Source organism: Spermophilus citellus (genome assembly GCF_964194105.1).
Source record: "Spermophilus citellus genome assembly, chromosome: 5".
In the NCBI taxonomy this organism is placed as follows: Eukaryota; Metazoa; Chordata; class Mammalia; order Rodentia; family Sciuridae; genus Spermophilus; species Spermophilus citellus.
In genome coordinates, this window is record NC_138186.1 from 151,922,770 (window position 1) to 151,937,539 (window position 14,770).

Here is a 14,770-nt window from a genome sequence, read left to right on the forward strand (position 1 = left end):
CGACGGCGGCGCGGCGGCAGCGACAGAAAGCGCAGCTGCTCTGTAGTCCACGCCCCCTTCCCGCTCTGGTGACAGCCTCTGCGGAAAGTCGTGTTTGTGATTTCTGGAGAGCACCGAGAGGGACGACGGCGATCCTGCCGGGTCTTCCGGCCCAGGTGACAAAGAAACGGTTTCCTGGTGAACCTGTCCCGCACCCCAAGAAGCCCGCACCCCCAGCGCCTGAAGATGCTGAGATCTATGTGGAATTTTTTGAAACGTCACAAAAAGAAATGCATTTTCCTGGGCACAGTTCTTGGAGGTGGGTGACAGCGTGCTGGGAAAGGGGCACTGGGAGAAAGAGGTGGGAGAGAGGTGGCTTTCTTCCAAAACAGGGAGAGGCCAGGATATGTAGAGGCTACGGATGTGGAGCGGCGTGGCAAACCTCCAGGGTTCTTTCCATCTCTCCAGTTTCTAAGTCCTTTGCCCTGTCACTGCCCCTCACTCTGCTTCTCTCTTCACCCCCTATCCCCCACAGAACTTGGAGAACGTACCACAATTAAGTTTTTTTTTTTTTTCCAGGCATTCTTTCTAATTCTCTTTGTTGCTTTCTTGTGATAGCCTTCATTTCTTTTTGGCACTCTCAGTACTTTGGCTTTCACCCTTTATTGGAGTTTCATAACATTCTAAGGGAGTTATCTGAAGTCTGTACTTTGGGTGGTGTTTAAAGATAACTTGACTTTTAAAAAAATAGCACGTTGTACTGAAGGAAGATATGTACTAGATAAAGAAAAGCAAATCAATATTTCAGCTCTGGTTCTGCCATTTTAGATAAAATTATGCAGCAACAAAATGCTTAGGATTAGGATGTTGTGCAATCTTCTCAGGATTGTGAAGGATAGGATCAGTGCACATCTAGGTAACACAACTGAAATCACTGGCTGAAAGGAGATTTAGAAACAGATTTTACTTAAAAATCTTGAGACCCTTTTCCATCATATGACATTCATGTCATAGCATTCAGGAATTTGAAGGAGAAAATAAAAAGCCTTTTGAATTATACAAAAAGGAAATTTAGGAACTTTAAGAGAATGTTTTTGAACTTGAGGGTTTGAGAATTTTTTTTATCACCAACTACATGTTTAGGTTACATAAGTACTTAAACATCAAGGACAGACGTTTTCCAAAGAACTTGGTTGCTATTGTGTTACTTTTTGATTGTATTCTATTATGCCCAAACAATTTGAAATTAATAATACCATTATATCAGTAATTCAGATATGATGATTCTTTGTGGTTTGAGATAGGGTTTTTGATCAGGCAAGGATTATGTTTTGCATGTCTCAGGTCTAGCACAAATTGATAATAAGCATATATAAATTTTGATCACCGTTAAGACATCCTTTATAAATAAAAAGTATCTTCTGATATCTTCAGCCTCTTCTGATACTTTAAACATCTTAAAGTATGTTTAAGCTACACTGAGACTACAGAGACCATTCTATTTATAAAAGCTAAAGATATATTTGTAATGGAATATGTGTCAGTACAATATATGCTGCTTCTGAAGGAAGGCAAATTTTCCCTTTAGCAGTTTCAGAAGGAATAGCATACCCCTTCAGGCTTATAGAACAACCTAATGGTAGATCAGAAATAATCACAGGGGAAACAAAGACTGTTCTTAAAAGATAGTTATAGAAGCCAGGAATGGTGGTGCATGTCTGTAATCCCAGCAGCTTGGCATGCTGGGGCAGAAGGATCACAATCTCAAAGCCAACCTCAGTAATTTAGTGAGGCCCTAAGCACTTAGTGAGACCCAGTCTCAAAATAAAAAAAATAAATAAATAAAAAGAGGGATGGGAGGCTATAAAGTGTTTAAGCACCCCTGAGTTCAATCCTGGGATAACAAAAAAAAGATAGTTATAGGGGTTTTAAAATCTATGGAGAGCTTTATAATTACAGATTAAAATATCAGACTAAGAGGAGTTGTTTTAACAAGTTCAGAATAATAGAACTGATGTTCTGTTTCTGCTATCGTACAGCAAAGAAAGTCAGTCTGAAAAAAAGAAAAGAGATGACCACAGCTAGAATTTGTTTGTTTGAGCCTCATATTTTTTTTCTGTTTCAAGGGAAAGTCTAATAGCATGTTAAATTTCAATTAATTTAAGAAATATTTATCACGTGCCTGCAGTGCCAAAGGTAATATGATTGGAGATACAGATTTACAGATTTAAATAGTAATAGCTAGTATTTATTGGGTACCAATTGTATATTGAACACTATACTATGTTCTTTCTATTCAGTAGGGATGACAATAGGGTAGTTATTGTCATCCCATTCAGAAATGTAGGAACCAGAGCTCAGAGAATTTAAAAGGCTTGCCTAGGGTCTCAGAGTTAGTAACAGGGAACCTGGATAGTATGTTAGATCCCAATGCTCATTCTCTTTCCACACAGTACCACTCAGTCTTCATGGACTTTATGGTCTAATAGGAAGGAAAACCATGCATAAAAATACTAAAATTACAAATCCATGAAGGGTGAGAAAACACTGTACAAATCAACCTAGCAGACAGCATATGTAGTTGTAAAAATCAGGAAGGACTTCATGAAAGAAGTGACACATTATTTTTTTTATTTTTTTAGTTTTAGATGGACACAATGCCTTTATTTATTTATTTATTTTTATGTGGTGCTGAGAAATGAACCCAGTGCCTCACACGTATAAGGCAAGCATTCTTGTCACTGATAAACAGTCCCAGCCCCCAAGTGGCACATTTTGACAAGCTTGAAAGCTGGGTAAGGTATCTACATGCACTCTCAAAGAAGTCTGACCATTTACTAGTGGAAAAAAACTCAAATCAAATTTTGAGTTGCAAGGCTGCTTATGTGGGAATTTCTATTTCCCTGAATTTTGGATGGGTAATAACTTCAGACGAATTTGTACAATTTGACCAGTGTGGAAAGGGTATAAAGTAGTAGTTCTCAAACTTTTTGATCTGAAGTCTCCTTTACATAATTCTTAAAAATTAAGGAGCCTAAAGAGCTTTCTAAATGTTATACCTACTATTTATAATATTTGAAATTAAAACCAAGAAATTTTAAAATTTTTTATTTTAATTCATTTAAAATAATAAACCATTGCATGTTAACATTAACAACACTTACTGGAAAAAATGGCATTGTTTAAATTTTGCAAGTCTCTATAATGATTGGCTTAACTGAAGAGAACTGGATTCTCATATCTTATTCTGCATTCAATCAGTTGTGATACCGTACATCATGTAGCTCTTAGGATCTTCCTCTGTACACTCATGAGAGATTGATAATGTAAATTGCAAATAACATTTTAATACTATTGCAAAAATAGTTATGACCTTACAGATCCCCTGAAAGAGCCTCAAAGCGCCCAGGGGTGCCCAAGCCATGAAGAATCAATGCACTAGAGAAGGTATTGCAGAATAGAAAGCAACCAGATTCGTATATATTGGCTTGCTGATTTTTAGAAAATCACAGAACATTGACTAATGGTTTAAGTCTTAAACTTTGTCATTTCTGAACTCTTCAGATTTTTATTCATTCATTCATTCAACAAGCATTTTAATGACAATAAATGCCTACTTTCATTACTGGGTTCATTATTCATTATTTTTTACTGGACTCTAGGAAAACAAAGAAGTAATACACAATTCTTGACTTTGAGGAAATCATGATACAATCTGGAAAGCATAAATAGAAATAAAAGTAGCACAATGATAATATTATGGTACTATGGAAGCAGAGGAGAGAGAAGCATGAATTTGTCTGGCAAACTTCACAGAAGTTCCACTTAAGTTCTAAAGCTAGCAAAGGAGTCAAAGGCATGGAAGAAAAAGGAGGTATACAAGAGATTCAGAAACACTGATTTTGACAAGTCAAAGTATATTTCACTATAGCTAAGCAGTGAGGAGTGGTAAAAGGTTGATTTGGAGAAGTCACTAGGTCATAAATAAAACTAGATTAAAGGCCTTCCTTATTACCCTATTCTAAATAATATGGATAATATCCTGTGTATGGGTGCTTCTAAGACTTTATTATGGAAAAAAATTACTTAAGGGAATAATAAAAATAAAGACTCCACTTCTACAAAGTTTGATCCTTTAGGTCTGAAGTACAGTTCAAGAATTCCTTAATTCATTCAGCAAATATTTATAGAGTTCCCAGTGTGCACCAGTAAGAGTTTAACAAAAGAAAAAAACTAAGAAGCTATTTATGACTCAGTTCAAGAGCACTAATTCATGTTCTAAACATGTAATGGTAAAGAAAAGAAAATTATTTCTGAAATAGAATTAGAGTAGAAGGATTTGGGGATCTGTTAGATTGGGAACAATATTAATATATTACTTTTCAAACTGTTATTGAAATGTTTAACCTGGCAAAATAGTTGCATTTTAGGAATTTTTATCCTGAAAGAGAAGACTAAAAGATGATTTTAAAACAACTTAAAGATATTTTGCTTTACCAGAAATGTTCTGAAAGGTAAACTTACATTTTACATTTATTTTTTGAGGTGTTTAATCAATGTTTCCATTATTCATAAATCAAGTTATAGCTACAGAAGAAACATTAAAGCTCATATAATCCCAATCTGTCATTTTATGAAGAAGTTTAGATTCAGAGAGAAAAAGTGCTATAAAGGATCTGTACCAGGCCTCTCTCCTAGCTTGTAGGTTGCCATCTTTTCTGAGTTTCACATTGTCTTCCCTATCCACATGTCCAAATCTGTGTCCAAATTTTTTCTTCTTAAAAGGATACCAGTCATGTTGGTTTACAACCTACCTAAAACCTCATTTTATAATTGAGATATAAAGATATATCTCAATTCTTTACAGAGATAATTGATTATAAAGACCAGATCTCCAAACAAGGTCATATTCTAAGATACTGGACTCCAACATATCAATTTGTTGGGGGAAGAGAATTAACACAATTTAGCCCAAAACAATTTATTTTCTTTTTTTTAGCTGTAGCTAGACATTTATAAAATATAGTGATTCCTAATTTTTTATCAGATTTCTTGAGAATCTGATGAAAGATGTGTAGCTTCTCCCCAGGAAAACATGCATAACAATTAAATTTACCATTATTCCAGAAAAATTCCTACCTCAGTGTTTCATTTTACAATATAACTTGAACCATTTTGCACATTACTTTTAGTAGCCTGTTATGAGAATAAGATAACAAGCATTTCAGGCAGAACTAGTTGTATCAGAGTTGCTTGTCAAGGTATTACTTTGTGAAATATAAGTCAGTTTGTTCATTCTGTTGGTATTGTGACACTATCAGTTTATTTAGGATTGCTTACAAGAAAGATAGCCATGAAGCTCCTTAGGTGAACTTGTATTTGTTCCTTAAGCATGACTGCAATATATTTATATATATACAAATGTAGCAACAACAATCATACTATATTTCTAATTATCATAGCACATAGTCTTACTGAACTATTTTAAAGAATATATTACATCTTATCAGCTCATCTATAACATCTGTATTAGTTATAGAATACAGATTTACTTTGCAATTCCTACAGGGCTGTCTCCTCCTCACTTGTGACAAACATACAAACCCAATTATTTAGGTCATGCACAGTTCTTACATTCATTTTAGTAGATATTGTAGGCCACAGACAATTGGAGGTAAATGAGGATTAGTTACTCTCATACAGCCTCTCTGTCTGGTTACAATGAAGCCAAGTTCTGACACATATAAAAAAAGTATTAGCAAACAAAGATGAAAAAGCAACACAACCTATTCTATAAGCTCATTGAATTCTATACTTCTTTAGTGCTATGACAAAACATGTACAAAAGATTTACTTGAAACAAATACAACAAATTCTAGCTACAGAAGCCAGCTGGTCATCTAGTTAACTCATTTGACACATGTTCACTAAGAAGAATCCTCTGAATGCTCATGATCCCAGGCTAAGTCATTCCTAAGGTGGTAGGACTTGCTAGATTCGTGTATTCACATTCATATGATTATTACTAAAATGCTTTAGATGGTCCAGTATCTTGAACACCACTAATTTAATCTATTAAAATCCAATTCTGATAATCAGTGTACTAATTAACAAATTATCTGTTTCTGATCATAGATAAAAGTTAACTGAAGCACTTAAGCTTTAGAATGTGTCTTTTGATCATATACTAACTAAACACTGGTGTGTTCACATTCTCTACTGGGACAACTAACCACCTTGGGTATAGATCAGCGTATACACATTTATATTATACTGTCTATGCTGAAATGTGTTTAATTGCAGAACACATGATACCACCTATGTTTTTATACTGTAAAAATATTTCCCTTTTATGTTTAAGTTACTGGGTTTTAGATGGTTCAAGCTTCATTCTCTCCTTTTCAGAAATTTTTCAAACACATGGATGCATGTGTTATTTTTTAGTATGCCTGACTACCTACCTTTCTTTCACTCTTCCTTTTTAAAAATTTATCTTAAAAATTTTTATAAATATTACATGTTCTTTGAAGAAAATATGGAAAATGGAAAGCAAATGGAGGGGAAAAAATCACTTGTTATCCCATCAGTCAGCAATGATCACTTTATTATAGGCTAGAAATTAAAACTCATCTCTTTCTGTGAGAGATGAAAAAAATAAAAGTTCTAAGATCTTATTTTATCATCTAACATCATAAAACATGGATATTTCCTTGAGTCATTAACTATTCAGCAATGTGGTTTTTAATAGCTGCATGAAATTCTATTGTGTGGATAGGCCATGATTTATTTAAATAATACCCTATTACTGGACATTTACAGTGTCTCCTGTTAACTATTAAAGTCATTGCCAGACTTTCTAGATTTAATTCCTTTCTTTTTCTTATGTGCCCATCATTTCCTCTGTCATTGGCCCTTAAACATTAATCTCTTTCTCCTTATCTTTAGTTTAGTTGTATACCAGTTTTTAATATAGGGTTTTCTAGAAGTTATAAGTTTTAGGTTTTCCATAATATAAACCTTATAATTGGATAAAGCAAGTTAAAAATAGTGTTTTGGATTTTTAATACTCTAATTGCATACTAACTTATTTTTAGGAGTATATATCCTGGGGAAATATGGACAGAAGAAAATAAGAGAAATACAAGAAAGGGAGGCGGCAGAATACATTGCCCAAGCACGACGACAGTATCATTTTGAAAGTAACCAGAGGACTTGCAATATGACAGGTAAGGCAAAAATAAATATTTATATGTGTATGAATTTGCTTGTTGATTTGTAGTATTTTGCATATTTCCAAAGCCAAATTTAGAGGAAAAGACCAAGAATGAAAAATCTAGCAAGTATTTGCATTAACTGAAATATATCATTTCCATATGAATTTTTAAAAGTCAACGTGAATACTTGTTCATTCATTTTATATATTCATCCAGTAAATACTTGCAGTATCCAGCATTGGGGAAGCAGAGAGTGAACAATATTTTTAAGATTCCTGACCTTTGGGGTTTAAATTCTAGTGAGAAGAAAAGATGATAAACAACAGATAAATGACTTTCAGCAGTGATGACTGCTATAAGGAGAATAAAGCTGTGTGAGGAGTGACGATGTCCCTTAAGAGAGGATGATCATCAGTCAGGTCTCTTTGAGGAGGTGACATCTGAGGAGAAACCACTCAGTACAATGGAGCAAGCCATACAAAGTGCCCGGGGTGAGAACAAGTTTGGGACAATCGAGAAATAGCAAAAAGGTCATGTAGCTAGAAAATAATTAACAATGGATAAGTGATAGGAAACAAGGCCACAAAGGTTGGCCTTATCTATTGGGCCTTATAGGTCATAGTAAAGAGTCCTAAGTTTGTTAAATTTAGAGCAGGCAATTATAGACCTGTAATTCTTTCATAGTAGTATACATTCACTCAGCATTAAGTAATGGTAATAATTTAACCCCTGGAGCTAGAAACTGATTGAATGTCATAATAAAACCAATTGTCAATATTTGAAGAGTTCTCAAATCTGTGTCAAACTTGTTCATCTTTTTCATTGTTTAAAGCTTAATATTTTTTCTAAAAAGATGTTTCTTTCAAGAACAATTAATTTAGAAAGACTTTATAAAGCTACGTGCTCCTTTTTAAATTATAAAAGTAGAACATTTTTTCCAGAGCTAAAAGGACTTTATTGTTAGGTCACTAGTCTTGTTTTATAGATCAAGAGGCTAAGATCAAGAAGTGAGAGATAGTCTGAAAGTTACTGCTTAAGTATACGTTTTAATATTTGAAGTAGTAATAAACAGAAAAATACTTCTATTCAATAGGGCAGAGAGTGACCAGAAATATTGTATACAATGATTACTCTGATATGGCATAGTGAGTAAGAGCATAGGCGCTAGGGTGAGGCAGATCTGGTCTAATTTCCAGTTTGACTTGTTTTATTTATGTGCCTTTGGGCCAACCTAAATCTCATTTCTCTTCTCTACAGAGTACACATCATAAAAGCCACTTCAGAAATGTTTTGTAAGAATGTGATGAAATAATGCTTCTAAAGTACTTGGCACATAATAAATACTCAGTAAATTATAATTTTTTAAACATAATTCTTTAAATTTCAGCATTAAATGTAGTGGTGCTACCAAGAACATTTTGATGAATTTTTAGAGTATAGGAATGATTCATTTCAGACAATTACTCAGATTTTCAGAAAATACAAAAAGGCAGCTTCTAGGGTCTCAAGATATATCTCAGTTTGACATAGATCCTTATGTCAGTTTGGTTGCTTCAGGATGCAGATGGGTTAGATGTGTGAGAAATTTTCTGGAAGGGAGGAACAGGGGAGAAGGCAAGGAAAACCTTTATATCACAATTCTGGTCTGACATTTATGAAAGGAAAAGAGAAGGAAGAAAAATTAGGTTAGGAGAGCCTGAGACTATAGCAAATTCTAGGAGAGCCTGGCCAGGCCAGTGGAGTTCCCTAGTAGAGGAGTCCCCACCTGAGCACTGTCATTGGCAAGGATCAGTACAATCACAGCAATGGATCTAGAGGGTGGCAGATAGAGTTGTTAATTGACTATGCTGCTCCCAACAGAAGATGGAGGTGACACATGTCCATGACCATCACACCCTCAGATGAAGAAATAGCTGACTATGGATAATTTTTAAAATAACATATGGTGATTACTAATAGACAAAATATAGGTTCACTTAAAAAGTTGGCAGACTAGCTTTCTGATATGAACTGATATTAGTATGTTCAAATTTCTATTCTTTTACTTAGAAATCTTTAGTGAATATACTAGAAAATTTTCAATACTTTTGGATAAACGTAACTATTTTTGTTTTATTTTTTTGCCCAAGAAGTTAATCCCATCTTGAAAGATAATGTCTAATGGATTGCTTCTGTGCTTTCCATTTTCACTTTCCTTCTTCATGATTTTACTGAAGATCTAGGAGGGAAGCTTATTGAATTTCTTCATGTATGCATAACTGACACCATAAATGAGATTTCAGTATACAAAATAGGATGCTCAAGTCCTATATTAAATGGCATAGTACTTGCAATAACCTACACAAATCCTCCTCTATACTTAAAATCATTTCTATATTACTTATAATACCTAATACAATGTAAAGTTGTTATACTCTATTGTTTAGGGAATAAAGGGAGTAATGATAAGAAAAAAAAATCTGTACTTATTCAGTATAGACAAAATTTTTGTTTCGTGATTCTGGGAATCAAACCCAGGCAGGGCTTTGTGCATGCCAAGCTAGTGTTTTACCAGCGAGCTATACTCCAAGCCCCAGACCCAGTTTTTTTCAGATATTTTTGATCTGAAGTTGGTTGAATCTGCAGGTGCAGAACCCACTGATATAAAGAGCCAACTGTATTGTGTTTGGACTGGACATCTATACCAAATACACTAAGAAACAATCTAGCTTTTATATTGGTTCTAAGCTGCTACTTTGATAATGGTCTAAATAACTTAGGAGATTTCAAGTGCAGCTTGAAGAAATATGCTGAAACTAAGAGTGCAGTATTGAAATAAATGTTGCATAGATTAAAACCTGAATTTTCTATAGAAAAAAAACTTGGATTTTATATTGACAGTTTTACCTAGTTGAGAAATAAAAATCATATACTAAAATTTTCCCTTCTAGAATGTGGTACTTATGATCTCTTGGATTTTTTTTTCATTTTTTTCTTGATTTATTTAGTGTTAGAAATTCATTTAAATTTAAATGTGTTTGTGGCTCTAGCATTTCTTAAACAATGTTTAAGAAATAACTTTCAAGATATGAAGTAATTGCAAGGTTTTTTCCTTGGAATACTGAATTATTTTGTCTTCATGTTATTCTTGGGAGTGGTAGACATAGAGTAGCCACTGACAAAACCAAAACTAAAAGTCAGCAGTACTTAATTCCTATTTGCCATGCTATAGTACTTAATGTTTTAATGTATTTGATAAACCTTTTTATAACATTATATATAAAATATGTAGAAAAAGTATATCTAATATAAAAATGTCTTAATCATTTTCATTATATCATAAATAAGCATTTATTGTAAAAAATTTGGAGAGTACAGAAAACAAGGAAAAAAAACAGAATTATTCATAATCCATAGCCCGTAGACCACCATTGTTACCACCTGAGGGTAATTCTTTTCATTCATTCTTCTGCTTGTACTTGTTTACATTGCTGTGATCATATCATGGCATATGAATAATTTTGTTGTAATAACACAGAAAATGCATGATTTATTAGCACAAATTAGTTTTATATCACTAATAGTATTAATTGGAATTCTCTAGACTTGACTTCCTTCCACCTTTTACTAGCTGCTTTTCATATAGCCTGAAATAACATGTATTTCTCAGTAATTACAGTCATATCAATTGTGATCTTCTTTTTCTGTTTGGATTACAGTGCTGTCCATGCTTCCAACACTGAGAGAGGCCTTAATGCAGCAACTCAATTCAGAGAGCCTTACAGCTCTACTGAAAAGCAGGTAAATGCCAGTTCCAGCATGTTTTGTTCATGGACTGCAATTAATAGAATGAACAAAAATACTTTCCCAAAGTCTTTGTTTTCTTACTTTTCTTTCTAACGAAGACTTATATAGACTCAGAAAAAAAAAAATCAAGTGACTATATCACTGAATCCATATTTTATTTTGTTCATTCATTTCTGCTAAATCTGATTAAAGTATAGTACCACTGGCATTATGCAAATAATTTAGAGCACCAATATGTTATGCATTATTTTATATAAATAGATTTTATATAATGTTGACATTTTTCAGAAATTTAATTATTGAGTTTTTATGGAACATATTCCTGAACCAGATGTTGTTTAGCAGACAAAACTTACGTTAAACATTGTGTTTCTTATATTGTTTACAGTGTAATAAGTGAGGCATGTTGTCATACATTTTAATAACTAAAGCACCTGAATTTACATTATAAATTATTAACAAAATGAAGTACAAACATAACACTTGCATATGATAATGCCATTTTACAAAGCACTTTCATATGTATCACTTTACATATGACATATAGTATACCCAGGGGTATTGTAAGTTAGTATAATTTTTTAATACATTTTTTTGTAGTGGTAGATGAACCGAATGCCTTTATTTTATTTGTTTATTTTTATGTGGTGCTAAGGACTGAACTCAGTGCCTCACGAACACTAGGAAAGTGCTCTGCTTCTGAGCCCCAGCCCCAGCCCTCAGTTAGTATAATTTTAGGTTAGTTTGAGAAGACTTCCAGAGGAAATGGCTCCTTCTTTTAATGAGGAAGATTAGATATGGGTATGATTTCACTAAGTAAATGTTATGTGCTTATGTATGTGTGTTTGCGTAATGCTGTGGAACAAACCCAGAGCCCTACACACGGCTAAGTATCTACTCTGTCACTGACCTATATCTCCAACGCTAAATAAATTTTAATCACTGTGGCTTTACTGAAATATTTATTTGCCTTGTTGTCACCCTTCAAATAGTTGGAGGGAAAAAAGTGCTATTTCTAGAGTCTCTCTGTGCCAGCTCCAGTGCTAGATACCTTCCATGCATACATGCTCCTATTTAATTTTCAAAGTATTCCTGTGAGATAGACATTATCATCTCCATTCTGCACATAAGAATTTAGTGCTCAGATAGGTGAAATAAGAAGTTGGAAAAATTCTTTGAAATATTTTTATATGCAGAGAATACCTCCTAAAATAGCAATGGATTTTTGTACTTTGATATTTTTTAAACTCTGATTAAAGTATACTACTACTGGCAAGAGATTTTTCCTCCATATATTTTATCATTCTTAGAGGTAGACTGACTTTAACCCCTGCTTATAGATGTAAGGTTTGGTTTACAAATTATTTGTATAATTATATACAAAATGCATATGAGTTGATTGCCGTTAGTCAAATAAATACCTAATTACCACCTATACATTAGTATAGGAGAGAAAAGAAATAGAGTTCAGTTGCCTTAACTTTGAGTCATACTGAGGCAAAACAGATGAAGTAAATGAATAATGCTAACCTAATAACAAGCTTTTAATAAAGTAATAAACACAGTGGCATTCTTTCTTCTTGGTTAATCTGTATCCTGAAAGGCCCTAGGTCCCATATGTTTTGGGGGATTCAAAATCATTAAGATAGTATGTGGTGACCGTGCTTAAGGCCCTAGATTCAATCCCTAGCGCACACACACACATAAAGATAATTAAGACACTCTTATGGTTTAGATATGACATATCCTCCAAAAGTTCATGTGGAGGACAGTGCAAAAATTTTCAGAGGTTAAATGATTAGATTATGAGAGGTGTGACCTAATTGGTGGATTAATTCATCGATACAGATAAGTGGTTGGTAACTGTAGGCAAGGTGTAATTAAAGGAAGTAGGTTATTGGGGGTAAGCCTTTGTGGATTATATTTTGTCCTTCGTGAGTGGAGCTCACTCTTTGCTTCCTGGTTGCTACTTCCTGAACTACTTAGCTCTGTCAGCCTTCTGCTCTGATGTTCTGCCTTATCTCAGGCTCAACTATGGACTGAAACCTCTGAAACTACATGCCAAAATATACTTTTCCTCCTCTAAGTTGTTATTTTCATGTCTTTTGGCCACAGTGATGCAAAAATTGACTAAAACAGAAGTTAGAACTGAGAAATGGGGTCTTCACTGTGACTACTTTACCATGTGGTTCAGAAGTCTTAGGATGGTTTGCAGCAGGAGGAATTTTGAAAAGTTTAGAGATGCAAACTGGAAAATCTTAAGAATGTGATAAGTGGAGTTTAGTGGTACATTCTGGTAGAGGCTCATAAGACCAGCACGCTGGTCTTGCTTATATGACTAGCACTGCAGTCAGTAAAGATGGGTTTATGAGATTTCAGAAGAAAGGAGAAGACTATTGGAAACTGGACTAGATGCCATTAGTTGTCTGTTCTGGCAAAGCAGTTGTCTACATTTTGCCCTTGTCCTGAGCCTTCCTGTGACTCTGAATTTAAAGATGATGGACTAATTAATCTAGTAGAGGAAAATTCAAGGCAACACAGCATTTAAGAAGTAGCATGGATATTTTTGGCACTTCTATCCAAGTTTACTATGATAATTATGAGCAGAAAGTAAAGCAGAAAGATTTTTTAAAACTTGCAGTTTGTCTAGAAAATTGTGTGTAAAACTGAAACTAAGGGAGGCATGATTGTTAAAGACATTACAGCCACTGCACAGAGGCTAAGTACTTTCCACAGATTCAATAGGAAAGATGGCTTCAGGACATGTCAAGAATTGGCAAGACCATACCCATCTCAGGCTCAATGGTGTAAAAGTAAATAATTCTTTTGAGAAGAGATCATGGGCACACTGCTTGCACAGAGGAGCCCAGGAAATTTTGTTTTGTTTTGTTTTGTTTTGCTTACCATTCCTAGCTACCCAGGCACTCAGAGGCTGCTACAGCCATGGTCCAGGAGGGTTGGCTACTGCTCAAGATGGTTGCAGACCTTGGTCTCGACCATGTGGTGCTGGCTCTGCAGAAATGCAGGATGCTGGCATTAGGGGGTCATGGAGGCTTCCACCATCCAAAGCCAAAGGAAGGAGTAAACAAAATTGTCATAATACAAGAGTTATTAGTGTCATGGTAGAAAATGTGAGGAGAAAATATGGGCATATAGAGAAGAAAAGGATTTAAAGTTGGACAGCTTTAAAGAAAAGAATCTGACAAAGGTTTAATATCTAGAATACATAACTTAAGAAACTAACATAAAAAAACTCAATTAACAAATGGGGAAATTAACTAAATAGACACTTCACAAAAGAAGAAATACAAATGACCAAGAAATGTGTGAAAAAATGTTAAACATCATTAGCAATTAGGGAAATATAGATCAAACTATGCTGAGATTTCTCACTCCAGTCAGAATGGCAATTATCAAGATCATGAACAATAATAAATGCTGGAGAGAATGTGGAGAAAAAAGGAACACTTTTACACTGTTGGAATAATTTAAATTAGTAAATTACTGGATTTTAAATTAGTACAACCACTATGGAAATCGTTATGGAGATTCCTCAAAAGACTCCTCATAGAATCACAATATGACCCACTATACCACTCCTCAGTATTTATCCTAAATAATTAAGGTTATCATACTTTAGTGATATATGAATACCCATGTTTAAAAAGCACAATTCAAATTCACAATTGCCAAACCATAGAACCAGCCTAGGTGATTGATTGCAACAGATGAATGGATAATGAAAATGTGGTATATATGCACAAAGGAGTTTTATTCTGCCATAAAGAAAA

At 34.1% G+C, this 14,770-nt stretch overlaps 1 protein-coding gene across 2 annotated transcripts in view; it reads left to right on the plus strand.

The window, feature by feature from the left end:
- Positions 1-7: 7 nt before the first annotated feature.
- PEX3 (peroxisomal biogenesis factor 3) overlaps positions 8-14,770 on the plus strand; it is a 53,625-nt gene continuing 38,862 nt past the window's right edge. Inside the window, exons 1-3 of one of the 2 annotated variants that reach the window (XM_081295516.1) lie at positions 8-298; positions 7,074-7,205; positions 10,892-10,973. In XM_081295516.1, the coding sequence (XP_081151642.1) occupies positions 226-298; positions 7,074-7,205; positions 10,892-10,973 (287 nt within the window). In that variant the 5' untranslated portion in view covers positions 8-225. The remainder of the gene's footprint in view (positions 299-7,073; positions 7,206-10,891; positions 10,974-14,770) is intronic. The other variant, XM_081295515.1, reaches the window with a different exon arrangement.